The sequence below is a fragment of the Tyto alba genome, unplaced genomic scaffold, assembly GCF_018691265.1.
Source record: "Tyto alba isolate M040663 unplaced genomic scaffold, T.alba_DEE_v4.0 Super-Scaffold_17, whole genome shotgun sequence".
NCBI classification, from domain to species: Eukaryota; Metazoa; Chordata; class Aves; order Strigiformes; family Tytonidae; genus Tyto; species Tyto alba.
Window position 1 is genome coordinate 5,574,533 of NW_024881279.1, and position 27,931 is coordinate 5,602,463.

Sequence of the window (27,931 nt, forward strand, 5' to 3'; positions counted from 1 at the left end):
AGGATGAAGGAAGGAAACAAAAATAGACTTGACACACAAGTATTGCAGAAAGTTTCTAAAGTGGGAATTTGAATTCTCTGCAGCCAGCTCTGGGTGTGCTGCTGGGTGTGTTACCCGATCCGGTCCCCGCTCCCCGGCAAGCTGGGGACCCTCACGCAGGGCTCCTCCCCAGCCGCCCCGCCGCCAGCATGACAGACACGGAGGGAGAAACAGAAATCGCTTGGAAGGGAGCTAGTGAAAAAATAAAGGGTCAGAAAATGGAGCTGCAGTAAGTTGCTGGAAGGTAAAGCTCACTTCATTTGTTATTGGTCGTTTTTTTTTTGTTTTTTTTTTGTTTGTTTTGTTTCTTTTGTTTTTTCACGAGAGCCTGCCCGCCACTTAATTTGTTAAGCTTTGAAGTACGTTTTGCAGCAGGGGGAAGGAGATTCGTGGAGATGGCGTCACTTTATAAAAGTTTCCAGATTTTACTGAGCTTCTTGTTTGTTTTCTTTTTCTTTTTTTATGGGGTGTGTGTGGGGGGGTGTTCTACTATTCATAATGCGAGTGGGCGATGTGGCCGAGATCTAAATATACGCCTGTGAAAACAGAACCCCTGAGATAGCAACACCGATAGCAGAGGCTATTGTTAACTTTGGGGATTCCAATTAAATCCTGCAATGTAAAATATTTATTTAATTACTGGATAGAGGTCAGGAATGCTCTCTGACTACACTAATGGAGTTGGAATAATGCAGTAAAGGAGTATTTTGTCCTACCCTCCCTCTTCCCTTCCCCCCCCCCCAGTCTAAATAGCTATAGGCAAGCACAGGCTGGAATATGAACACTAAATGACAAAAACTTTCAGCTTTGTTTTAGGAGTTATATTTCAGTGGGGTAAGCAAACTATATTGCATGTATTTTTCCATATCTTCAGCTCAATCCAAACACAACATTCCAAAGGATAAAATCTGTTACAAAATGAAACCGACTTCGTGACAGCTGAACTTCTACACGGAGTCTAAAAATTATCTAAAAGCGCCTTGAGAATCCTAAATGTCATTCCCAAGATGTGGTGAATTGTAATTAGGGTTGTGAACTATTTTAGTGACAGTGCCTTACATGGGGCCCATCTAAGCAGCTGTGGCATTTATGAACTTTTTATTTTTTCCTTTACTGTGTGACATATGAAGATGTTTAGACAATAACAATAATCCTAATTTATTTAAGATTTGCAAAAATGTAACCAAAATTGAAAATGTGTTGTTTGCCTCTTGATTTTCCTTCCTGTATTTCACTTTAAAACATGTCATAGGGCAGTGCTTGAAGAGTGGAAGAAAACCGATCTACGATAAAATAGTGAATGAAAACTAACATTTTTTATTATTATGAGGAAAAAACCTATTTTGTAATTTTCTCATCTTACTGGCTTCCCCAAAATGTTTTAATTTTTTAGAGAATGATACAGTTCCATGTTCTCCTAACAAAAAACAAAGAAAGAAAAATAAAATTTTTGTGGAAATTTTGCAAAGAAAAGCAAATACTTTGCAACATGTTGTCTAAAACCTGCACTACACTCTGCCCAAAAGCACTTTAATTTCATAATAGACATTACTGTGCTTGTATATGCAGATCTTGATACTGCAGAGGAAATCGTTAAACCCAACTATGTGGTCATGAGGGTGGAAAAAAAAAGTTGTGTCCCTAAGTGTGCCACGAAATTTAAATACAAGTTGTAAAGGCCCAGCATCCTGTAACTTGGGGACTTTGGCAGAAATACAGCCAGGAGGAGAAAGTCAGGTCCTGTCGGTTCCTACCTGAGAAAGCTTGAGGACTCTGCATTGCCATCACTAATTGTTTTGTGTTGTGAAATCCTGAGGTGATAAAACTGCTGTTAGAAAGTTGGCTTGTGAGTAATTAAGTGTAGGTCTAGCTATTAAAACCTGATTTGTTACTCAGGCTACACTCATCGGCTGCGTCTTCTCTCAAGATAAACTCAGTGTCCTTTTCACTGGTCTAAGCCAAAAGTATCTGCATAATGAATGGAGAGAGATTTTAGCTATGGGTATTGTTCAGACATATATTGTGGGATGAATTATCTTTATTGCAATAGGTACAATTATTGTAATAGATCGCTTCTATTTCAAACTGTTCCTTTTTCCTTTTATTTATTTCCAGAGGAAATGCTGGAGGATGCGTTCCTTTCTTCATTTAAAGTTTAAAATACTGATTTTACTCACAAGCAAAAGTTTCTTTTTTTTTTTTTCCCTTAATTTCTGTTTCGGAGTGTTTATTATATTCAAGCTTCTCCACAGGGTGGGTGTAACCAGGAGAAGAATTTGGCCCATGATGTGAGCTAAATTTTCAGTGCTTCCACTATTTAGAGCTCTGTTGCGCTAAAAATAGTTTTCCTGTGGTTTTGGCCATGGAGCCACAAATGCAAGTTTTCAGTGCACAGTTATTGTGGATGTTGGTCCCAACTATTGCTACAAGAAATGGAATTCCAGCTCATGACTGTGTCAACACATGATTATGTTGAGTGTGAGGCTGCATGTTAGATCTCCTCACTGTCCCAAACGAGAATGTGTCCCACCCAAAGGCCAGTCCCTTCCGAAACTGTTCTCAGGGGGCAGTGCTTGGGCTGGGGAGCGAAGAGCTCTAGGAAAAACTGGGTCTAAGCAGGCAATATCCTTGAAGAATACACCCAGGAGGCTCCGTGTTTGGGTAATGGTGTGGGACACAAAACAAGTGGTAGGGAAGCGAGTAAATCTAAGAAAATAAGAGAGTTTTGTTCATGTCTAATTTTGAGCAATTTTCATAACAGAATAAAGCTCCCAGTGACCATGTGGCTATGGTCCGTGGAAAGAAGTTATCTGTGTGTTAGATTCGTTCTCTTTCTGTACATTTTCTACCCCACTGCAGTGGCCCAACTTCTCTGTTGGCCACAGGCATTTGGGCAGGTTGCTGCAGACAGCTTTTAGGAGGCAGGGGCCACCTTTCTTCTGAGCTTAAAAGTGGGTGTCAGACTCCAGAAAAGGTTCTTCTAATGTGAGGTCACGTTCTGGAAATAGTTGAAAATCACTGATTTAGAAGAATGACAGTACTACATGTTTCTTTACTGCTGATGCAGTGGTGATTGGGGGATGGTTTAGAAAAATAGTAACACTGGAGGAATATTCAAAGTAATCATGCCATTTAAAATTCTTTTCTTTATCATTTCCTCTGTGAGAGCAGTGTGTTACTTTGTGTTAATCAGCTGGGACATTTTTTCCATTCCTCCGGGAAGGTTTCCACCCCCCGGCTCCAAGAAGCAGATCCAATCTAGCAGTACTCTGTCCTGACCAGACTCTACCCACAGGTGTCAGTGGAAGATGTGGACTTCATGATGGTTCTCAGGCAACGGCTTCTCTTATTCATTACTTATATATCTTACTCTTTGTGCAGTGTCCTTTTTCCCTTCTCAGGATTTTGCCTTTTTTATGTTTTTTTCAGACGTTTATTTCTTGAACAGTGTGTTCAATTTTTCACCCTTAGCTGACTCCCAGATCTGACCAGCTGGATATACCATCCCCAATAGATTCATATTTTTATTCTGTAGAGTGTGAAAAGACACTGGTGAGCTGCACTTACAAAACCTTTACATAATGCCTTTGTTTCTAACATCTCCACAGATGTACCGGTATTCAGTTACGTCTCATCTCATTTATTCCTTCAGTCTAGGAAGAACAGTTTGCAGCTATAAACTTGCTGGGAACTATACTTTGCCTTGCCTTTCCCTCCCCTGGTCTACAATTTCGTTAACATCTTATATCTGTAGCTTCAGGAAACAAGACTAATTCTTCCCTCCCTTTCTCTGTACTGCTGTGTGAGTTGAGTCATGCAAGGTACCCAGAAGTGTGGCTGTAACAATAACAGGGTACAAAATTTATTCTCCTAGAATTCAAAAGCTGTGCGACAGTTAGCGTAACTTCACAGGAGTCCACACCACCAAGGGCCTTGCAGATAAACACTTCCAATATATTTCCTCCAGAGGCTAAACCTTTTTTTTTAAAAAAAAAATTTCTTACATATGTGATGCAACATGCACAATGTTTGTATTGCCTTCTTGTTATGAGGCAGCCACTTATCATCTATTGTGCTTCTTCTCAGTGTGCTGTAAATTGTAGGGTTATTTAAGAGAACCGAATGGCCAGAACCAATGCCACCTCCCTTCCCACTTGCTGAACTCTGCTCAAACATAACACTGTTTTTCTACCTCAAAAATATATGTAAAGGTATGTATAGTATGTTAGCCCCTCCTTAGCCTTTCCCACCCTGAAACTTTTCAAACAGGGATGGCATGTTCCTCTCTTCACTGCCAAAAAAAAAAAAAAAAAATTCCTTTCTCAGCTTTTCCCCCTTCCCCCATTTCTTCTCAGCTGACAGCTGTGAGAGTGGAACTTTCTTGAGCTGTCCTATCCATTTTCCCCCATTCTGTTTTTAAGCTAGGTTTGGTTTAAATATCCAAGTCATCTTTCACACTACAGGAATAGTTATAAAGTAGCTTTGCAAATGTTTAAGGTGGGTAGAGACATGGCAAACTGTTAGATATTATTTATTTATTTGTTTATTTATTTATTTTAAAACAACATTCTCCGCTCTGCCCTCCCTGCCCCTTACCCCCCCCTCCCGCCCCCCCCCCAATTTATAAAGTTGGTAGGGAATTAAATTGAACAATGCAGTCATTTTAGAAGTCACAGGAAGGCTGAAGTTTCATAATAAAGCAACTCTTTTTCAAGACTATTTCCTTATAATTCAAACAATATATTTGTTTTTCAAACTATTCATTTCTAACCAAACAAAAAACCTCATTAAGAAATCTAGGGATCATATTCAAAATACGGAGAGAAAAATCAAAATAATGTAATTTAAGATACTTGTTGAACTTCATGGTTGCTTCTCAACCATGCAAGGCCTGATACAAACTGGTGGTAGTTTTCCTGTTGTTTTGTACTTTTACCAGACTGTAAGGCTATAGCTAGCTCCAACATAAACATCTACAGTAGCTCAGGTTTATGAGAAGGCAGTTTTCTGTCTTCATTGCCATTAGACTGTGCACAAAGGAATGTGAGACAGGTATTTGTACTTTAGTTGACTTTACAAGGCAGGACCAAAAATATATTCATGTGCAGTTGTCTCTGCAGAATCTGAACACACAATTAATAATGAAAACATTCGGATAAGTAGAAGCTTAGCTAGTCATTTTTCCTTGGATTATCACAGCTGTACGTCTATGTGTTGGAAAATCCAGGGCTGATAATGCTAAAAGAGGATTGCTGGTTCCTCAAATTGTGAAATTCATGAATTGGTGAAATCACATGATTTCTGGAAACTGTGCTCAGGATGCCTTGAGTCTCCTTGTTGCAAGCCCTTTATTGAACTTATTAGAGTGGAGCCACTGCAGCATGGCACTAGAGTTTAGTGATGGAAACCATGAATGAAGTAGACTGTGGTGAAAATGGTGTTAATTTTATTGTGACCTTAAAGGTACACAGACTTGACTCATTAGAAGGCAATGTCATTTACTTTGTCCTTCAGTGTCTCATGGACTAGAAGGTGATAACTTGGCTTTAGACATTTGGGGTTTGCCCATTCAACATTAGCCTCTGACAAAATGGAAACAAAAAGAGGAAAACTATTTTTCAGTTGGTAGATCATAATCATTATTACCACACTTCAAAATTGTCTGTATATTGTGCTTAAGAATCACTGTTTTCTGAGGAGTGGTGTGCTGCAAGCAGACATGTCTAACTTGCCTGTAGTTTTAAACTGAGACCATCTGGGAAAACTTACAGTTTTCCTTGTCCTCCCCCATACACTTGCAGGCACACCTTCAGCTTTCCTCATCACTGGAACTCTAAAACCACTGCAGGAAGAAGCACATCACAGCTCTGAGTTGTAGCTTCATCTGACAGTATACAACTGTTTTGTAACTTCTCAATAAGAGAACATTCTGTTTCGTAGAGACATGATGGCTGGCACATGAACAACACCTAAAATGCCTGCTGCCAATTTGTTGTTTGTTACTTGGTTTATTAATTAAGTTACACAAAAGATCTGGAAAAAGACCAACATTTTTTTTTTGTCCCGTATTTTGGACTGCCTGGCCAAAGCAGAACAATTGCTGGTGCAGAGATACATAGGAGTCCCCAAAGGCTAGCTCTGTTCTGACTAAATTACACCAAAGCCTTGCTCCTTCACTGCTGTCATGAACTTCAGTAAAGATATCCTGTTGGGCTATTAATTGACCTCTGTATAGATCTGATCAGAGCACACTAGTGCTAAAAACTTCTATTCACATCAAAAATAATCAAGAGCCAAATAGTTTTGAACCAGAGGAAAATTTCTTCAAAGCTCAAATATATTTGAAATTGAAAATTCCAGCTGGGTCACTGGTTATTTTTCCCAGTTTCTACAATATTTACATTGATTTTTTTTTAATATGTTTTACCCTTAATTTACACAAATAAAACATGGGGTTTCATGTGGTTTCTTTTTAGCTTAATTATATATTTGTATATATACAAATATACGTACCTATAAAATCACTTTTCACTACATTTGCTTGTTTCTAATATTTTTTTCCAAAAGGAATTTGTTTGATAGCAAGATTCTGTTGGAACGCCAGATTCAATTGGTATGCCAGATTTTTAGCTGCTGCAAGACAGTGTAGTTACATGTCCTACAACAGAGATACAAATTTACATACAAATGATGATTTTGCCTCATATATCTGTTCTTACTTTTTTTTTTTTTTTTTGTCAGGGGAAGAAACTCCCCTGTAGGAATTTCTGTAGTGGCTTAGGTTTGGATTGAGTTTAGCTCAGTAGTGTCTGCAACAGGCTCTGATCAGCTTCCTCAGAGGACAGCAGCCTCTGCGTTATGAAGTAATCATCCTGTAGAAGTTTCCTCTTAAAATCACTTTGTGGGCCAAAGTGTGAAATACTTTCCCCTAATTGTGGATGTTCCTGTTTCCTATATAAAGCTAAATTTCTCAATGCCATCGGAGTTCGGGCCTCAACCATACTCCATGGTGAGCAGTTCCACCTGCTCGTGAAGCGAGTGAAGAGCAGAGCTGAACGCAGCTCAGCCTTCCATGTGTTGCTCTAAGGCATCTTGTCTTTTGTAAGGGAAACAAGACTTTGCCAGGCCTTCCCTATAATGAGAGGCCTTTGAAAGGACAATTGATTTTTATTATCGATTTCAATGGAAGTAAGCATTCTTCACATCTAGTGGAAACATAGGTGGAGTTCCAAAAGTCAGTTGTATATTGAAAGCAATTGAAAAAATTAAAACATTCTGACACCATGTCATGGTATGGAAACCAATTCCTCTTTAATTTACCCATGGATCAATCAATTTACTTAGTTAAAAATGATAACAAATGAAAAATTATGGCTGTAGTATTCTTAATCAAGCTCAGGTGTTGTGGTGGCACATTGGAGGTGGTTTTGGCCTGGTACCTCTCTGAAATTTTCTTCCATGTTGTTCGAAAAACAGCTTTGAGGAAACCATGGTCATTTCCATTTCACTCGATGAGGCCAGTTGTGAGAAAAGTAGGAATTTGTTCCATACTGGCATTACGTACAGTATGAAAATCCTCATCCATGGAGTTCTTTCTGGTCATTCCTGAAGCTGCTGATGTGTTTTCTTGAAGCTTTACCATGCATTTTTAATAACAAACCACCCAAAGGACCCCTGCCGCCCTTCAGTGCCGCGGAGCAACCCCCAGGTGCAAGGGCTGAGGCCGGCGGGCCCCTACCAGACGCCGGGAAGGCAGCACAAAGCACCGGGCAGAAAAACGCTGGATCTCAGCCCCAGGGAGCCGCCGGGCACCTCACCGCGGCCCAGGCCCGTGGGCTGCCATTGGGGTAGATGAGGGGGGGGATCGCTGTGGGTGCTCGCTCAGCGTGAGTTAACTTTTTTTTATTCCTCCGCCTGGGAGGTAAATTACTTTTTTGACAACACACATCGAACACCTCGTTTTTTTTACATTTACTTCCCTGCCTTTTGCGGGTACACGCTGCACTCCCGCCGTGGCCATCCCCACACGGCAGCCCCCGGCTCCGCCCGCTTCCTCCCCGGGGCAGCAGCGCGCATGCGCGGCGCGCAGGCCTCCCCCTCCCCCCCCTTCCCCTCCCCTCCGCGCACATCCGGGTCCCGGCGCTGGCCCCGCCGGCGCCGCCGCGCCGCTGTCCCCTCCGCGGGCTCCCAATAAAGTTTTGTTGCGAGCGGGCGGGCGGGCGGCTGAGGCCCAGCCGGTTCCTCCAGCTTAACGGATCGGCCGCCTCGCTCCGTGCCGGGTGGGTTGTGGGCGGCCCGGGGGGGAGGATTGGGGCGGGGGGGGGCTGTGAGGATGAGGTTTGGGGGGGGGGAGCGCGGCGACTCCTCAGCGGCGTTGGGGCGCTGCCGTTCGGGTTCCCGGGGTTGAGGGAAAGGCGGCGGAGGGGGGAAGGGAAAACGGGCCTTTTTGGAAAGTTTGAGGGGTCGAGGCCTCCCCCCCGACCCCGCTCCGCGGCCCCGGTGGTGATAGAGTTTGGGGCTGGCGGGGGGGGTGGCGCGGGCGGCGGCGTGTGGAGGAGGAGGAAGAAGGAGCAGCCCGGGGAGGGAAAGGGGAGCGCGGGATCGCGCTGCTGGGCTGTTAAAACACGCTTCGTGCTGATTAAAAAAAAAAAAAAAAAGTCTGTGCACGCAACTGTAGGAGCAAACTGTTGCAATGCTACTAAGAGGCTCGGTGTTTTTTCTTTCTTTTTTTTTTTTTTTTTTTTTTTTTTTTTTTTTTTTTTTTTTTAAGACGAGGATCTCTGCTCCTAACTGGAGTAAGGCCTGACCGATCGAAAGGGGAGACTAACAACTCCCCGTGTCTCAAACCCGTCGCTCTCCCGTGATGTTAAGGCACACACACACTTGTCCACCTTGGCCTTTCTTGCGTGCATCCAGCCCTGACAGCTGCCTGACAACAGATGGACTGCTTAAGTGATTTAGAATGGCAATTTTTGTTTTCTGCGGGTTGTAAACTTAATAGAGGAAATATGGTCTTGCGGTTAAAAGCACAAGACTGGAAATCAAGTGATCCGTGTGCTGTTCCAGTTGTGTAGTTTCTGATGTGACCTTAAGCTAATTAAATGAAGGTATTTCTCAGTAAAATGAGGTAGGGAAGAACTGATTCAGCAGTATTTGGATTGAATATATTATTGAAGAGGTTCATTGATAGTTGTTGAATCTTTTGGTGGAAGCTGTAGGGATTTAGAGATTTTATTCAGTGAATGACTTGGGCTCTCTGCTTTAACAAAACCTTCAAAGAATAACTGTCAAAATTTGCATCAGTCTATAAGTTTTGTCTTGTTTTGGGAAATTAGATTGTCAGTATGTGTTTGTTTTAGATTAATCTCTTGCTGGTTTTCATTCCCTTGCTGATTTCAGACACTTTCCCTTCCATGGGTGTCTAAAATAGTGAAAACTGACATCAGTGTCATTTGTTACATATCTCAGTTATGGAAGTTCTGCACGGAATATCCTTCTGATATTCTGAGGAATCACAGAATTTGATTGAAGGGGGGGGGGGGAGGGGGAAGGTGCAAACACAAAATTGGAGTCATGTGCCCATGCTCATCAAAATCTGTAATACTTTATGAAATTGGCAGCTGGTGGTAGTGGAAGTTAATAGAAGCAGCAAATAACTTAATTGAAGATGTCTCGTAATTAGTGTTGTAACTTTTGAGAGTGCCCTGTCTGTGTAGGGTGCTGTTGGATTTAATGTCTTAATCCCTACCGTTTGATAGTGGTTTATGCTTAGGTCTGATGTTAAAATTTTGTTCGCTTGGCCTTGAAATTGCTGCTAAGTGCTTAATGATGCTTATTTTTGCAAAACCAAACCAAACCCAACAAACCATGTGCTTATTGGGGTACCTGCCTTTGTGAAACCTTTATTTTCCTTCCAACGTGGAGAAAATACACGTGAGGGAGGGATTTTCTTTTTTTCCCAAAGAAAACTTTCATAGTAGAAGCCCAAGATGGACAGTCATGATGGGGATGAGAAATGGGAAAGGGGGAAGAGAGGCTTCCTCTGCATTTTTTTCTCTTGATGACAGAAGATCACAACAAAAGGGTGTGCTGCTGTGATGATGTGTACAGCTGTGGTGAGTGTTTTTTGTTTGAGGTTTGGAGTTTTAACCTTTGATGGAACCTGAAGAAACTATAACTGTGCACACTGTACGATTTGGTCCTTATTATGAAGTCAAATTTTTCATCTTGCACCTTGAGTGGGTGCTCTCCTGTGCAGAGTTTTCATGATGCTAGAATATTATCTGAGCTGGAAGAAATTCTGTCTCTCAAGATGGGGTGCTTGCGTGCTGTTAAGCAACTTATTGGGTTTATTTGAACGGTCTTTGCAAGTTATGTTATGATCTTTAATGTTCCAGAGGATACTTTTAATTTCATAAAAATGTCCTCTGTGTTTTCTTTATAGTTCTTTAAAGAAAACTTTAAGAACTCTTCTATTGTTCTTGTCTGAATTACATACCTGCAGAAATACTGCTGTGGCAATTCTATGCAAGTCCCTATATCTTCCTTCCCTGTCAGTTAAAGTGTGGGATTTTTTTTTTTTCTTATTAAGATGCAAGTTTCTTCTAATGTCTGATAAGTGATAACTCATTAAAAGCAAGTTCAACAGCAATTTAAGACTTTTGCAGTTATCATTAGTTGCAGTGGAAGTTCCTGCACTGTTTTCTGGAAGGCTTTTTAGCCATGTTCCTGTGACCACGTAGAAAAGTTTGGCTGGCACTTCAGCATGCTTGACCAGTGTGGGTTGGCAAGGTGCAGAATGCCGCCTGCCAAGTCTGCATCCCTACTGACCTACCACCAAGGTTGAGCCTGCCAGGACTGTCATCCTTGACAGAGGATCTTTGTCAGTATTGCTGCTACTGATCCACCAACTATGAGGTAGTGTCTCTGAATTCTGGGTCAGTGGATGTCACAAACTGACAAATTTAGAATACTTTGCCATTCATTCATTCTGTGCAAGGGGAAAAAAAGCTTGCTGAATTACTATTGTCAGTGTTCCCTCCAAGTCCTGTAGCTTTTGTAAACTTGTCACAGTCTTAATGCAATTCAGTTGGAGTGGAAGTGTATATGCACACACACATATATATCTTTATTTTCTTCCTCTCTTCTAAAGTTTTATGAAAGTGTACAGTCCCTTCTTCCAGGTTACACTTTTTGTTGCCAATTCACGTTTTTAGTGACAGTATTTAGGATCACATTCTTTAATGAGGGACTTGCATATGGACATCTACATTTTTGGAAGGCTTTGTCCAGCTTTTTAATATTTTAACGTACTTCAGGGTTTGTGAAGTTTGAAAAGTACAAGATATCCTTTATTTTCCCTTTTTTTTTTTTTCTCCAGGTGTACTACTGAGGTCATTCCTAATCACCCACTTGCTTGTCCATGTCCACCAACTTACCAATAGAGGCATAAGCTTCTGTTTTCATGTTTAGTGAAATTTAGTGATGCTCTTGTATGTAATTTTAATTAAGAAGTGGATCCTAATTTGTAGTTATCTGTTGTGGTTAGAGTAGATCTTAAATAACCTTAAAAACATGAGGCAGTTTCAGGGCTGACTTTCAGATGTGCTGACTACTGTTGATGATGGCATTTTTCAGCATAATGCTTCTGTTGGAAAGTGCCAATTAGCTGAAATAGAAGTGTGAGAAAATGCAGGGTTCTGACAAAACACTTAAGGCAGAGAGATTTTGGTTCTAAGACGGAATTTGTAGTTTTTGAGAACTTCTACAAAAGCTAATTGCTCAGTAATTAGAGTAGTTGCAAAGACCAGGGCCATGTGAGTGTTGGAATTTTGTGTTCTAAGTGGATGCCTTAAGAAATAGATACTAACTTCTTTAGGCTTGGAGTTTTGTTTTGTTTTTTTTTTTCTCCCTCCCTTCCTTTCTTCGTCCCTGTATCACAGTTCAACTCAAGTTTTGCAGTAGTGCAAAACAAATCTAAAACTTTCTGTTCTTTGGTTACGCTTTTTCTGAGGTTTTCTTGGCATCAGTTGGAAGTGAGGGTGCTTTTGAAACGCAGTGAAGTTCTGTTAGTGAACTCTTTCTGACTGGACTTCTTTTATGATATAAGTCACTATCACTTATGTTGTTCTTTTAACAGTAATTTTTGAGAAGACTTTAAGAAAAAACGAAAGCATCACTTTTGCTATCTGAGCTTTTGTGATTCCATGTACAATGTTTTACTTGCTGCTTGTGCTTGACTTCAAAGTTTTTGTTATGTTTCTTTTAAGAGAGTGCTAGTTAAATACTAATCAAGTGACAGAGTTAAATGCTTCGTTTTTTTTTTTTTTTTAACTTGTGTTAGATGATGTACAGATGTGGAAATTAAAAGAACAAGTATTGTGTGAGAAAGCCATGTCTGAAATTGTCAATACATTTTTTTGTTTGGAAAGCGGTCACGGTTGGTAAAATTTTTGAAGATACAAGACAATTCTGTTCTTGTTTACATTTACAATTAGTTAGAATATATTGCCTTACAAGGCATGTTTGAAGCAAAGAAATCTAGTGCTAGTATAAAAGTATTTATCATAGGTTTTGGTCAACTGGATGTGCATTTGGATGTGCAAGCCCAGTTCCAATGAAAGTACCACAAGTTACTTTTTGATATAGTTTGTAAAATCTCCTTTCGTCTTTTGCTTACCCTTAAGGGGATGAGAGGAAAAAAGGAGTTGTATTACTGATACTATTCTTCAAGACTAAGATGTTACACAGGATAATTGAAGAAAAATCTTTTCTGCTGAGAGGCTGTGGCAATGGTATGGAATCTGTAGCCCCTTCAAGTTTATTACTCAAATTTTTTAACCACTGTGTAACGTTAGGATTCATTTTATTCTTGATGTGTATGGAAAAAAACCTGTGGAGCTAACATTTCTGCTATATTTGTCCTCAAGAAAAGGCTCTAATGCATGGGACTGTATTTTAGGCTTGGGAAAATGATAACAAAACCCAAGCACAATCATGCACAATTCCTGTCAGGAAATTTATAAGGAAAGAAGGACCTTAATAAAACCAGGTGAAATTGATGTGTGAGGTTGTAGTTTTAGATAGTTTTAAAGAAAATATTGATAACTGAATATAGCATAGTATGCTGTAATATACTGTAATTGCGTTTCTGAGCTTTTTGTATAAATATATGATATGTTAATGTGTGTGTGGAGTCAAAATACTTGAGCATTTCTGAGGCTGAAGGGGCAATAAAGTTAAGCACAAGAGCTGACTGCAAAACAGTTTTAACTGCAAATCTGCAGCAGCTCTAATGAACTACCAATTGTGTAGCGAGTTATAACTGGTGGTTTGTTTATATTATGAAATTGAGTCTCAGAGCAGCTTCTAATCGTGAGCAGTTCCTTATTTCAGGTTGGATATGCTACAGGAAGCTTTCTTAATTTGCAAACAAGTAAATGAAGCAGGAAAAGAATAGTGCTTGTACACGTGCAATAGAAGCTTAGTATTGGCAGTAGGAAGGGATGAGGGCTGTGTAGTTGTTACCCATTTTATTCTTATGCTTGTGAAAAGCATCGTTCATTGCCATGCTTCTTGGTGTGATGGGTTGCTTGGTTAATGGTACTTTAAATTTAGATTTTGCAGGTGGGAAATTAGTTTGGAATTGATGGCAGAACATGTTACATAAAAATTGCATCTCATTAAAGTAAATACACTATATGTAATTTTATATTGATCTGTTCTGCTGTGAGTCTTGCTCAGGCCTTTTTCACCAGAAGATTCCTTGATAGTGAATCAAATTAATTGCTAAATTTGCCAGTTTGATATAAGAGGCTAAGAAAATCTCTGAAGAGGAACCAAAAGGTAGTTGAGCTGCTTAGTATTTTTGGCGGTAGATGAAAAATAGTCTGTTTCTCCCATCTCCAGAAATGAAATTTAATTTGTAAGTTCTGCTGTTAGCCAACTTTGTTTATATCTAACTTGCGTGAGGTACTAAGAAGGGATTCGAACAATGGACCTGTTCACACAACTAGCTTCCTTCCATTTGCTGTGGTTATTAACAAGAACTTTAAACATATAAATAATGCATACCCCAAAGTCTAATTTTGATACAGATCCTTTTATAGTCACCCATTAAAAGTCCCCTCATGCTACCCCATGCAATGCATTACACCCTCTATTTAAAGAGTGTTTGTAACTGGTTTTTAAAAGTAATAGCATGGGTTTTAGCCAATGTTCTCTTGTAGCTTAGCTGAAAAGTTATTTAATAAAAGAAGGTAATGCATAATAGATCCTCTGCTTCTTAAGGAAATTTAAGAAAGCTGTTCTTCCCCATGAAAGTTGTTACCACCTATATCTAGAGCTGCAACAATATGAGTAATTTGTGCAACACTATGAATGAAAATGTGACTCTTTAAAGCATTTGTTTCTGTGCTCAAATCTTAGAGACACACTGTTGTACTGCAATCACAGCTCATAACGTGCGCTTTTAAAGCCTCGGAAGAAATTGATTGTAAATATAGATGTTCCTAGCAGATGTCATGATTACTTAGAAACCTTTCAAAAATTAGATGCTGAAATTACATCAGATGCAAGTAAATGTTCTAAATGTGGTTTATGCTGCACATTCAGAAATTTTAAAACCTTACAAGAGTTGCAGTTTCTACATGAAAATGTTTGGTTTATACGTAAATACCTGGACCTACTGCTTTGTGACCTTAAATAGCTTCAAAGAAGGAAACACTTTCAGTCTACAAATAATTCATGAGGCTTTTTAATTCTATCTTGTTTTCTTAAGAAAAAGCAAAAGCCGTAAATCTTCAGTATTTTTGCCTTCCAAAATGAACTTCCAAAAGGCCTATCATGAGATAAATTCCACGTCGTTTCTACTTCTCAAAGTCTGTTAGTAGTTTGTTACAGGGTTTCTTTTTTTTGCCCTTGCTTTTCTTGAACAGGTAAAAATATGTTTCAGCAGAAGAGTCTTGAAAGCCTCATGGGTGGCCAGAATGGATTTACAGTAAATGTTATTAAAGATTTTGACTTCAACAGTCTCGTTTTTCAGTGGTTATAGTGCAAGCATGTATGTGGAGACTTTTTTTGAAGAAGTTGAAACAGTTTTGATCAATTCTGTTATGATGCTTCTGGTATACTTGTTCTACTATGTTTTGCTTTTGTTCCTAGTTATTCAGACTAATGTAAAGTTTTTAGAGTTAATTATATTACTTCAAGCAGACTATTTCTAAAATCATAGTTTATAGGACAGGGTAATTTATCAGAATTCTCATGACGCCTGCCCTACAAATACACTAGTTACTGCAGAGCATGATTTTAGTAGAACTTTGCTGTTAGTTAGCTTGTTTATTCCATGAGCATATTTGTGGGTAAATGATGTTGAAATGATATACAAGTAAAATTTCATTCCTAGTTGATGCATGTTACTGTTATGTTCAAAATAGTATGTGTGTGTATATATATATACAAATAAAATTACCCATGATGATAGAACAGAACTGTAGATCTGTGACTTGATTGCTTAGTACGGATGAGGCGGCTGTTGTGGAATAGATCAGGGTGGCAAGAGTCAAGAGGCATTTTTTAAAATCTCATTTGAGCTCAACTTAACTATAGAAATGCTTAGTGTACCTTCTGCCTTGATGATGCTTAAGGTTCTTTGAAAGCATAGCTGAGAAACAAAAATAGAGCCTTTTTTATTGTCCTCTTTCTGGTCAGACGTTCTAGGTGGGTTCATTTCCTTTTTTAGGGGTGTGAGCAATTGCTGGTATCTTACAGCTATTGAATGTATGCAAGGCTTGGAAGTAAGCTAATTGTCACTATAAACAGCTTTTACTTTTTAGAACAGTAAACTTTTATCCTCAATAAAAGAATACATTTAGTCTGTGTTCTTGGCCAAGTTTATCTCCCTTTATGTAGTTCCTGTTACTTTGAAGGCTGCAAAGGTTCTCATATGTGTAATAGTTCTAAGGAACTAAATTATACTTAAAGTGCAGACATGTCTTTATTTCTGAAGAAATAAAGTGATACATAATTGTTGTGTGGGTTTTTTTTGGTTTTTTTTTTTGTTTTTTTTTTTTCAATATCATCATCTAAGGACTTACTGAAGCAGTGGGAGACTTCTGTTCTCTTAATATTTTTTTTTCCACTTTTTTTTTTCATGAGCGCTTAGGAAGAAAGATCTTCAAACGATTTTTCTGTTTGTTTTGCTTTTCCCATTTTTTTTTCCATATTACTGAAACAAAGCTGAATAATCAAAGAAGTACCGATGGGATTAAGCAACTGTGTGAAATAAATTGATTTTTTCATGTAAAGGGTGCTTAAGTTATTAAACTTACACTTTTCATTGTAGCCAAGTGCCCTTGGGTTTGTTCCCTGCTTTCCTCACCTTCCACCTCCCTAGTAGAAAATCTAGGATGATTACATGTGGGACATTATAAATGCTTTCTCTGGGGATGTTTGCTGTGTCTTTGGCTGATAATGCTTAATATGTGGCTCTGTTAGAGGAAAGTACCCGTCCATGTGTCTGAGTGAGCTTGTAAATGTGCCTAGACACTTAGAAAAGCTTTATCAGATGACTTTTAGGTAGTCAAAGATGGGAGGAGAAAAGATCCCCTTGATTAAAGGTAGCAATCTAAGAAAACCAGCACAGAGGAACTTAAATCTTGCTTTCCCCCTCACACACACCCCTTTTTCTCTTATGTGCAGATTTGGTGTCTCGGGATATATTAGGTGTTCTAATTCACCATGGTTTATCAAAAGTTGAGAGACAATGTTGTTTGTCAGTCTCTGTAGCAAGAAAGGAAGCATCTTTTGTTATTGACATCCTTTCTCTTAGCTCTGCTCTTGCTTTTTGCCAGCTGCTCATTGTCTATACTTGCTTATTTAGTATTCACAAGGGATTTTACAAGTTCTTATCAGTTCGTTGCCACAGCACATCATTTCCTCTTGTCATCATTACTTCTTAAATTGGTGGGGGGAGGATTTGCATTACAGCTGGTGAGTGGTAGAAAACACCATCATTCATGAGTGTGTGAGTTGCAGTGTTGTTCTGCTCCTCTCCTTTGTGCGGCAGTTTGTAGTAAAGGTCACATTTCTAGTACTGACTCTGCCATGCCTTTTCCCCCCTTCTTTTCTGGGGAAGAGAAAACTTTTTTTTTTTCCTTTTCCAAAGGCTAAAAATATCCAGTCCTTCAAATCTTCTTCAAAGATAGAAGGAAGTGCAGCATAAAAATAGCCACAGCTGCAAAGGTTGACCACCTTTCTGAGTGGCTGGAGAAGGATTGGCTTGGGGTTTTTAGTGGACTTTTCTTCTAATTGTTTTTTATTTACCTACAGTTTATTCCTAATTTTTTAAATGCTCTTCAAAAACCACGAGGTATCTAATTAGACCTCAAGAACGAGCAGATGCTTTAGTATTTTCTCCTTTTGGGAAATAAAGATCTGGTTGAGAAGCTGAGTACTGCAATGCAGTACTGGCTGTGGAACTACTGGTTCTACTGTGCCACTTCCCTGTTTTTTCATAGTGAGTTTAAGTCTCCTGGTGAGGCACTGTGACAGGGATATAATATCAGTTTTAAAGCATATTCCCCAAGCCTGTCTTCTGAAGGGAAGTAATGGATTTAACGAACATTGTGAACAGAAACCATGCTGTCCCTTGACTGTCCTTTTCCCCACTAATCAATAATGCAAGAATTGGGGACACTAATCACGTTTTACTTTATTTAGCTTTGAGATGAGGTCCTAGGACTTCTGGGATTTTGTTTTGAAACAAAATCAGGTGCAGTGGCTAGTGCTGAAACAGGAATTATTTTAATATCTGCCTTTTTGTTTTACCACATTCTTTACTTGCTTATTAATTACTTGTTAACTTATCTTTTTAATAGAACTAAGTTGGAGGAATCAATCGTTTTTTCTGATGTGAAGACTTCATGACTGACATCTATATGTTCGTTTGTCAGCCTCCAAGAAATAATAGATCTCATCAGTGGCAATAACTGCTTTTGGTATATACTGACATTTATTTGAAAGGAGAGGAAAAAAAAAAACAAACCACACACATACACACACAAAAACACAAACAAAAAGAAAACCAACAGACAAAACCCAGCAAACCTTTTTGAAGACTTGTGTCAAATGACGTCAATGGCCAGTTTGTTCTCCTTTACTAGCCCAGCTGTAAAGCGTCTGTTGGGCTGGAAACAAGGAGATGAAGAGGAAAAATGGGCAGAAAAAGCTGTTGATGCTTTGGTAAAAAAGCTGAAAAAGAAAAAGGGTGCTATGGAAGAGCTGGAGAAAGCCTTGAGCAGTCCAGGACAGCCCAGCAAGTGTGTTACTATCCCTCGCTCTTTAGATGGACGACTTCAAGTTTCTCACAGAAAAGGCCTTCCCCATGTAATTTACTGTCGGGTTTGGCGCTGGCCTGATCTGCAAAGCCATCACGAGCTGAAGCCATTGGATATTTGTGAATTTCCTTTTGGATCTAAACAGAAGGAAGTCTGCATCAATCCATACCACTATAAGAGGGTGGAGAGCCCAGGTATGTTTGAACATGGCCGTCTTAAAAACTGAACAGAATCTCCAGGAGCCACATACTGTTCACTCCCTTTTCCTTTTCCAGTACTGTATAACAAATTACATTTGGTGTATAAGAGAGCTTGGAAGAGGAATTACCAAAGTATACTTTTCAGGTGGGGTTTGGGGAAGTTTTGTTGTCCGTTCTGTACTAGCTGTCTTTCTTTGTGGTAAATCACGCTTTTCCCACAGATCTCTTAAGCCTGCTACCCTTAAAGTTAGTGGCAAAATCCTCATTTGTAATAAAATAGAAAGCAGTGATGAGAAGACTTCCGTTTCTTTGAGAAACTTATTTAAAAAACTCAGTCCTTGCAAGGAGATTGGTAGCCTTCTTTCAGAGGTTTAATACCTCATCAGTGAGTGACATGAATTGAGGAGAATAAAAAAAAAAAAATTCTAACAGGTAGTGTTTCCCTCTGGACTTCCCATTGGCAAACAGCAGAGTTAAACAGAACCAAGAGTCGTGATCAGTTAGAGCAAGGTTCATAGCAAATTTGTGTCAGGTAGCAAGTCTGCAGTTAAGGCATGTTGCCGTGAGAGAAGGTGAGAAGGATTGTGGTTACAAATGGGAGGGATGAAATGTGTTGCTATGGAAAGTATAGTGAAAAGTGACATCTGTTCCACAAAATGGTTGTAACTACTGCAACCGGGTGTAGTGTTCAAGTGTCCTACTGTAGCACTTGAATTCCAGACTCGAGCACTCTTCAGTTGAAAAGTTAAAACTCCAGTTTAGCAATAGTTTTATATTGTAGTATAGATTTTATTTGTCTTCAATGAAAAGGACTATTTGTAACTATATAGTTTGTAGTAATATGGACTGTGTTTCCATTTTTACTGATTTGATAATGTCCACATACAGTGAGTCTTGTACTTCCAAATCAGTACTTTGGTATGTGCCACATGTGAACTTTTTTTTAAAAATGGACTGCTTCTAGTTGCATGAAATACAAGTGTGGGTTTGCTCTGTTTCTTTGCAAGAGTAAAGTTTGAGTAATTAAGTGTAATGTAAAAAGGTAAAGGAGAGAGGATGAGGTAAAGGACAGATGAATCCCCTGCTCTTTCCATCCCAGCTACTACTGAAACTTTCATGATGATTGGAATAGTTTATTATTTATACCTCTTTCCTTCTATCTCAGTTTTTAATCTGAATTTATCTGGTTCTTGGTTTTGTTGTTGTGTTTTTTTTTTTTTTGTTTGTTTGTTTGTTTGTTTGTTTTTTCCAGTTCTACCTCCAGTATTAGTGCCTAGACATAGTGAATTCAATCCACAGCACAGCCTACTAGTTCAGTTCAGGAACCTAAGCCACAATGAACCACATATGCCACACAACGCGACATTTCCAGATTCTTTCCAGCAACCCAACAGCACTCCATTTTCCATTTCACCGAACAGTCCCTACCCACCTTCTCCAGCCAGCAGCACTTACCCAAGCTCCCCAGCTAGCTCTGGACCATCGAGTCCGTTTCAGCTACCGGGTAAGTAGAGCCTAAATGTCAACTTAATAAAAATAATAGAAATGTCACATGCTGTTGTGACTTACTACCTCAGGAATTTGTAACACTTGCAAATAAATTGCTTTTCCATTTGCGTTTTAAGGGGTTTTCTTCCTAGTTTTTTCACTAGTCAGAGTTATTTGTTACAGTTTTATTTTTCCAAATGTTTTTTGTCATGGATGCAATAGTGATGAGTTATTTTGAACGACTTCAGTGTAGAATAACTGATACATACTTCAGAAGAATATTTAGCAGTGAAAAGAAAGAAGATGTAAGAGACTGAGCAAGAAGTTTATTGATGTCTTTCTCTGAATAAAGACACATGTGGTATTTAACTGGAAAAAATAGCAAATTTTTGATAGGTACGTATCTGGGTGAAAATAGGGAAAAAACAACAATTGATAGGGGCAAAGGAGAGAAGCCTTATTGACTCTGTCTGGTAATTAATGTGGTTTATAAAGCCAAGAAGTTCATAGATTAAAGAATTTATTTTTCCAGTAGCTCAGTGGCATCATCTTTGTTCTTTCTGGCTGCCCAATGCCGCAAAAAAGTGTCCGTTCAGTGGGATATTCCTCCTGGATAAGTACTGTGATCGCTGGGATGGACGCATTAGTGGTACCTGGAGGGAATTTCTGAAATAGGGGATAATAGCGTGTTGGTACACCAACCGCTGTGCTGGTGGAAGAATGCAGAGATCCACACTTCTATAATGAACTCTGCCTACAGAAGCAGCAAAAAAATAACTGCTTTAGGCCTTTGTTGTGCTACGGCAAATGAAGTTACTCTATTATTTCTTTTTGAACACGGAGAAGAGGGTAGGAAAGGAAGCTAATGTTTGTATGACAAGAAGTGGCAACTGTAGTCATCTTGTCCAGTTGCAGGAATGCAGCTGTTAAAGAAAAAAAGGCAGAAAGAAGAAAGCACATATCTTAGTTTTTCTCAAATGTCCAGTCTTGTTATTAGTCCCAGAGGTAAGAATCCAGTTATTGAAGGAGTTTACTGTAAAGACAGCTGGCTGGGTTGTCTTCAGGTTACTTTGCAAATGGGTCCGGATGTTTTAATCTCTTGTTCAAGAGTGTTTTTGTGTGTTTACAACTGTAGAATGAAAAAATAAATGTTCTAAGTTGTGGAGGTTTATTCTGATTTATTCTTTTTTCATGTTTGTAGCTGATACTCCACCTCCTGCATATATGCCCCCTGATGATCAAATGGGGCAGGATAATTCTCAGTCTATGGACACAAGCAATACAATGATCCCTCAAATCATGCCAAATCTATCTACCAGAGGTAAGCTGTATAGTACAATGTAAAATTAACGTATTTTTGCTTCTTAAAACTCACAAGCAATTGAACGAATAACTTCAGATGGCACAGTAGACCTTGTTGATAAGCAGAAGCAGTCCTCCAAGGCAAACTGTGGCTGTAACAGAATGAATTGAGAAATAAAACTTGCCTTGCTTATTTGCATCTCTTGCTTTTTTCAAAGCCTCAGGTGCATAGTATGGCTTACAACAAGTTGACTTTTTTTAATTTCTTAGAATTAGTCTTTTCTGCTACCTTTAGAATTGTATATGCACAAAGGTTCTGCAAATCAAGTCCCAAAATACCAATTATTACAAATCTTTAAAAAGTGGACAGAAGAATCATATTTCACCTGATATCATAGTCATTTATGTTTTTTTTTTTTTTTTTTGTGTAGTGGGTTTTCCTTTGTTTAATATCAGGCTTAAAATAGGAAAATAGTTATAAAATCAGCGAACTACCTAAAATGCATGAAAGTAAAAATCATTAAGATCTTAATCAGGGCAGCTCTTGCTCATCATAGCTGTAGACTTAGTTTTTAGTTATCTATTGATATTTTGAAGGCCTGCTTTACAGTTTTAGATTTAATATTTTAACACTTATTGTAAACTGGTATTTCCATTTTGCTTATTTTCAGATGTTCAGCCTGTTGCCTATGAAGAACCCAAACACTGGTGTTCGATTGTGTATTATGAATTAAATAATCGTGTTGGGGAGGCTTTTCATGCATCTTCTACAAGTGTCTTAGTAGATGGGTTTACAGATCCCTCCAATAATAAAAACCGGTTCTGCTTAGGTTTGCTCTCAAATGTTAATCGCAACTCGACAATTGAGAACACTAGACGACATATTGGAAAAGGTAAAGCTTAGTTGTGTTACACGTGATTAAGAAGCTAAGTCCTTGGTTTTATTTCAACTTCTATGTACTGCAACAATGATTATTCTCAGATAAGAACAGTAAAAGTAATCTGTGATATATTATCTACCTCTCCAGTATCAGAAGACAATTTAGGCACGGTTTGATTCTAATTAGGCTAGGAATTGTATACATTTTGCTTTGGCACTAATTTAAAAGATTAAATATTACCTCTTCCTTACCAAACTATATTGTCACAGGGGCTTGCTTATTATGATTAATTATAGTCTCTAGGTAGAATTTTGTATCTCAGCACCAGGAAACATTGCAGGACTTCTGTTATTCTGTGTTGATTCTAATTCTTAAATCAGTTTCTTCATACCACTTTACAGTATATCAAAGATTTTTTAATTTTATTTTGTTTTTCATGTGAGGTATTACGCTGCTGTCTACAGCATGTTCAAATATCTTGCATGAGTTGGCAGCAGAACTTTGAAGTGCTAATGCAAAGCTGCAAGGGCTCATTTGTCTGAGTGAATCCATGGGGTGTGTATGTGTGTGGGAGGGATTCCTGGAGACAGCAGGTTTTGCAAGATCTTCTAGTTTTCCTGTACTGTTTGGCTGATAGCACATATAGATGCAGTTTTCATCTTCGATGGAATGTGTTTGGACTATCTTAAAATGTAGTATTCCTTTTCTGAATGTCTCCTTTTTTTGTAACTAAGTCCTGAGAATCCAGTTTCTATTGCACATACCTACAGGCCTTTTTTTAACACCTAAGATCATTTGGTACAGCTAGTGTTTTGTTTGATCAAAGTCACTGTTGCTTGTAATATATCTTCAAGACCCATCCTGTCGCTTAACAGTTTTTTAATTAGAAAGTACTATAAATACAGCAAAAATTTGCAGATAACCTGGAGACCACAAGTTATATTAATATCTGTTGGAAACTTGGCTCTGCAATGCTGTTGTCCAAGCAAATGTAATGTTATAAAGGGGAACGATTGATTTCTGAGGTGTGGGTGGTTTGTCAGGTTCTTTTAGTTTGGCGTACCCCTTTTGATGGTTCTGGCAGAGAAATCTTGCACATCTGCCAAGAGTCAGAAATGTAACAAGGATCCATAGTCATGTTGTAGAATAGTATGGGCTGCATTGAACTTTAAAATGTCTACATCTTTAATATTCATTATTAAACTAAAACTTTGCAGTTCTGAGAGCAATTAAGATTGTTTTGGAATAAAATACTATTTATTTATGGCTTTTATTTGGAAGATCTTGGGGTTTTTTTCCTCATTAAAACTACCTGAACTTGTTTGCTCAATGTGCATTGGATTATTTTTGAAGCATCTGTGTTCTTCTCAGACTGTTGTATTATCCAGCCCCTCTCTTCAGAGACATCTTGGAAGGTCGTTACCGAAGAGAAGTTAGCTAGCAAGTGATGGTCCCTGTCTTTTTGAATAAATAGGGTTGTGCTGTGAAAATGCATTCTTGCCCATCCTGGATTTTCTGCCAGCTGCTTATACTTGATGAAACCAATGGTTCCTCTGTGTAACCTTCTTCTACCTTAGTCCCAAGTGGATGTAGCAATGTTCACAACAGTTGCTGCTGTCTGAAAGATTAACTTGCATATGTTGACTTGCTGCAACCTCATCTGGCAAACCACGGAATGGTCTGCACTGGATTCTCAGGGTATTGCAAGACTTAAACTGAACTGTATCCCAGCCCTTATAACAGTGGTGGGTGAGGGAAAGGGAGGGGATCTGGGAGGAGGAAGACCAGTATCTCAACTGAAGTAGCAGTGAGAATCTGTGTTTTGGATGCTGAACGGATCAGCAGCTTTTATATATTAATTTTTAGTCAGTAAGTGATGCATAGGCTTCAGAATATAAAGGGAGGGAAGCACATGTGTACATAGTTGAATCCAGGCAGATGTGATAAATCTAGGGACTTTGTTGGTTTTCAAGGTCTGTAAAGCCTGATGGTATTTAAGTTGGGCAACTAATTGGACTTACCTCTCCCTTTGCTTGATAAGATACACTGAAAATCAGAGCATACTATGGATATGCTTTCTCATTCACGTCTGTCACTACATCTTCTCCCAGGACACTTATTTCTGTTGGAATCGCCATAGACAGAAGCTACCAGTTTTCTAAAACTTTGAAATAACTGTTGACATGTGGAAGTAGTTTTTTCGTTCTATTCTGTAATTGATGAGAGAAGGACATCTAGTGGCTGATGTATAATGAAGCCCTCTGTATTTTCAGATGATAGTGTGTTACAGTGTGGGGAAAAGAGCTTTTCTGAAAAGCTCCTCAAACAGAAAATTTACTTTGTCTCTGATTTTGAGGGAGTTGTATTAAGTACTATATTTTTTTGAAAAAAAGTAATTTCAAACATTTTTATCTTTGTTTTCAAGGAGTTCATCTCTACTATGTTGGTGGGGAAGTCTATGCTGAGTGTTTAAGTGATAGCAGCATATTTGTACAGAGCAGGAACTGCAACTACCACCATGGCTTTCATCCAACGACTGTATGCAAGATTCCTAGTGGATGCAGTCTGAAAATTTTTAACAATCAGGAGTTCGCTCAGCTTCTAGCTCAGTCTGTCAACCACGGATTTGAAGCAGTATATGAGCTCACCAAAATGTGCACCATTCGAATGAGTTTTGTAAAGGTAAAGAAATTATTTTGAGGGCATTTAAATTTATTCTGGATTTGGGTATTCAGCAGTAATTATATTAGAGCTATAACAACGTAGCAAAGCTGTTCTGACCTTATGTGGTTCTTTTCAGTGATAAGTATGTTGAAAATGGTTAATTTGGGGAGAGGGAAATCGATGCAAGAAAGGAAAAGCATGGATCGCGGTGTTGAGTGTTGGCTGATTAGTTCTTCAGTATTCAGGACAGGGATTTAATCATTGTGGTTGCTGTAGTTTTATTAAAGGAGATTTGAGCTCATGCTCTAAATTTGAAGGAACAAAGTGAACTACAAGACTGCTGAAAGGATGTGAGTAGAGAGGAGCATAAATGATTGCAGAAAAAATTGCAACACCTTCAAGGAGTTTAATATTATTTTTTATAAAATTTGATTATGGAAAAAAGACATTATTTGAATTTATGAAGTTAAACTGTCTGTTATTCTCACAGTAGTGTTTCTCAGAAATTTTTAATCAAGATGCTGGACATTTCAGATTTAGCATGGAGTGTAGACTTGGGCCTTCCAGGGTTTTTTTTGCATCTTGTCCAAATGATGTCTTGTTTGTTTTGTCAGTTAAGATCAATACTGCTCAGTTTGAGAGCGTGGTGGATAGGGAGCAAGAGGGAGAATCAGAAGAGGGATGTGGCCATAGTCAGGAGTCATTCTTGAGTCAGCAGCATGCAGAAAAGACTTCATTCAGGCTTCCAGATGCAGCTTCCCTCCCACTCCTTGCCAACATCAGTGTTTTTTTTTTTTTTTTTTTTCTTTTAGATAAGTAATGTTGATAGATTGTGAGTTACCTTCAGATAAGTATCTCAGAACATGATTTCCTGCTTCTTGTTAGTACAGTTATTTTGGAAGACAACCATGTCCTCACCTTGATCAATAACATTTTGTTCATTTTTATAGGGCTGGGGAGCAGAATATCACCGACAAGATGTCACAAGCACCCCATGCTGGATAGAAATTCATCTTCATGGGCCCCTCCAGTGGCTGGATAAAGTACTTACACAAATGGGTTCTCCTCTTAATCCCATCTCATCTGTTTCATAGTGCTGAAATTCTACCTTCAGCCTTGTTTTTAGCGAACTTATTCTAATTGTAGAGAAACTTCCAGTGTGGATACTGTGAGCTATATGGAGAATGGATCTTACGGTTTAACTTTTTTTTTAAATCCCTTTGTGACCAATTCCATTGTGTATAGCTAATCAGTTTTACATTTCAATTTGTTCTTGTGATGCTTAAGTGACAGTTGAACCCTAATGGAAAAAAAGTCTATTGAAAAATTCAGAACACTTTTCCCCTCCTTTCCCTAGAACTTAAACAGGCATATGTCTTAACTGGAAATTTTTTTTTTTTTTTTTTTTTTTTTTTTGTCCTGTAGGGACAAGAATTATGAAGACTGACTTCAGAAAATAAATACATATCATAGTTTGGGATTTTTTTTTACTTTTATGAAACTGTTTGAACATATGCAGCTCCAGCTTACAAGCTGTATTTTCAGCATAGTTGTTTAACATCTTAAGGTTGACACCTGTCATAAGCAAAATTAGAGTTTATTATGGCTAATTTGCCTCAGATTCAGCAATGTGATTTTTTTTTTTTTTAAGTGTACACATGAAATATACTTTTTACAAATATTGGAGTGGTGTAAAAACACTTGTATTGTCTATTGGAAAATGCTGTCATAAACACACTGTATATTAATGCAGAATAGCAGTTCTTAGCCTTTTCCCACTTCAGTTTTGTAATATCTTTTTTTAACCGTTGTTTTAAATAGTAATTGATACAAGGTAAACATCTTGCACGTTTCTGGAGTAGTAATTCTTGTTTTGCTTCAATTTACACTCATGCCGTTTGGATTTGGTTGCCAAGGCTATTTCTTTTTAGGTACCCTTCTCTATTTTAACATAAACACTACTATTTGTAAATGGCAGTGCTTACTACTTTTTGGAAGGAATAAGTTTTTTGTTTTCTTTTTGGTGTTCTAGCTGTTTATTTTATCTGTCTGGAATTGATCTGTGTTAGGCCTTTTTAATCTCTCGGTAGACATTACGCAGTATTAGTGACTACACTGTATTTAATTCACTTTCAGTATGAGTTTGAGTCTCTTTGAAGACTGTGAGTGGCTTAGCAAATAAGTAACTGAATGCAGAAGCTTTTACTTCCAGATCATGTAATTTAATACAGACCTGTTGGTAATGACCAAAAGTAATCACTTCTTTGTAGTCTACATGAAACAGTGGTCTTGATCCTGTCCCTGATGGCAGGTGTTCAATCAGAAGACTTGTAACTGTAGTTGGCAGCTTTATGGGATTGAAGGACTGAAGTAATATGACAATGAAATTTCTCTCTCACATGTAAGGAATCCTCTTGCCTGTGCTGTTGTATTACTCAGAGAATTTAAACACTGTACTAAACACTAAAAGAAATCAGTTAAATAACGTATGCATATTTTTCCCCTTTAAATAATAAAGAGGCTGAAAGAAATAGCTAAGAGAATTATAAGTGAATTATATACAAAATTTCTTTGCATGCAGAAAAAGACCTATTGTATTTTTTAACATCTCACCCTCCTTTTTCTCTTTTCCGAACACCTCTTCAGAAAAGGGTTCAGTGTTTGGGGGAGAGGCTGTAAACTCTAAAATACAAATACTATTAAAAGATGTGTTGCAGTTAATTACTGCAATCCTGAGACATTGATTGCTTACACAAGTTCTTGTGTCTTCTATTGAATGACAGTTTCTGCTCAGATGTGGAAGTCATGTATCGTATGGTACCTAAGTAACAAATGATCTTAAAGGAATAAAATTGTTTACATGTCATTAAAATGTTTCTTATGAAATGCCTTAAAGGAATAAACTGTAATACTTCTGCAGAACCCTAATGTTCTCTTGTACAGGAATTTCTATATTACTTGGTGTTTTGGTTTTTGTGTTTGTTTTTTTTTTTTTTTTTTTTTAAAAAAAACAGTTTCT

At 38.3% G+C, this 27,931-nt stretch overlaps 1 protein-coding gene across 2 annotated transcripts; it reads left to right on the plus strand.

Moving 5' to 3' along the window:
• On the plus strand, positions 1 to 27,931 carry SMAD5 (SMAD family member 5). Of its 2 annotated transcripts, none has more exons than XM_042790187.1 (7): positions 1 to 283; positions 17,919 to 18,571; positions 19,830 to 20,081; positions 21,267 to 21,386; positions 22,039 to 22,260; positions 24,674 to 24,930; positions 25,863 to 27,931. In XM_042790187.1, the coding sequence occupies exons 2-7, from the start codon at positions 18,169 to 18,171 to the stop codon at positions 26,004 to 26,006; spliced, it is 1,398 nt and encodes a 465-aa protein (XP_042646121.1). In that variant the 5' UTR covers positions 1 to 283; positions 17,919 to 18,168; the 3' UTR covers positions 26,007 to 27,931. The 2 variants fall into 2 exon arrangements, with proteins under 2 accessions (XP_042646121.1, XP_042646120.1); XM_042790186.1 differs by lacking the exon at positions 1 to 283 and adding an exon at positions 8,158 to 8,318.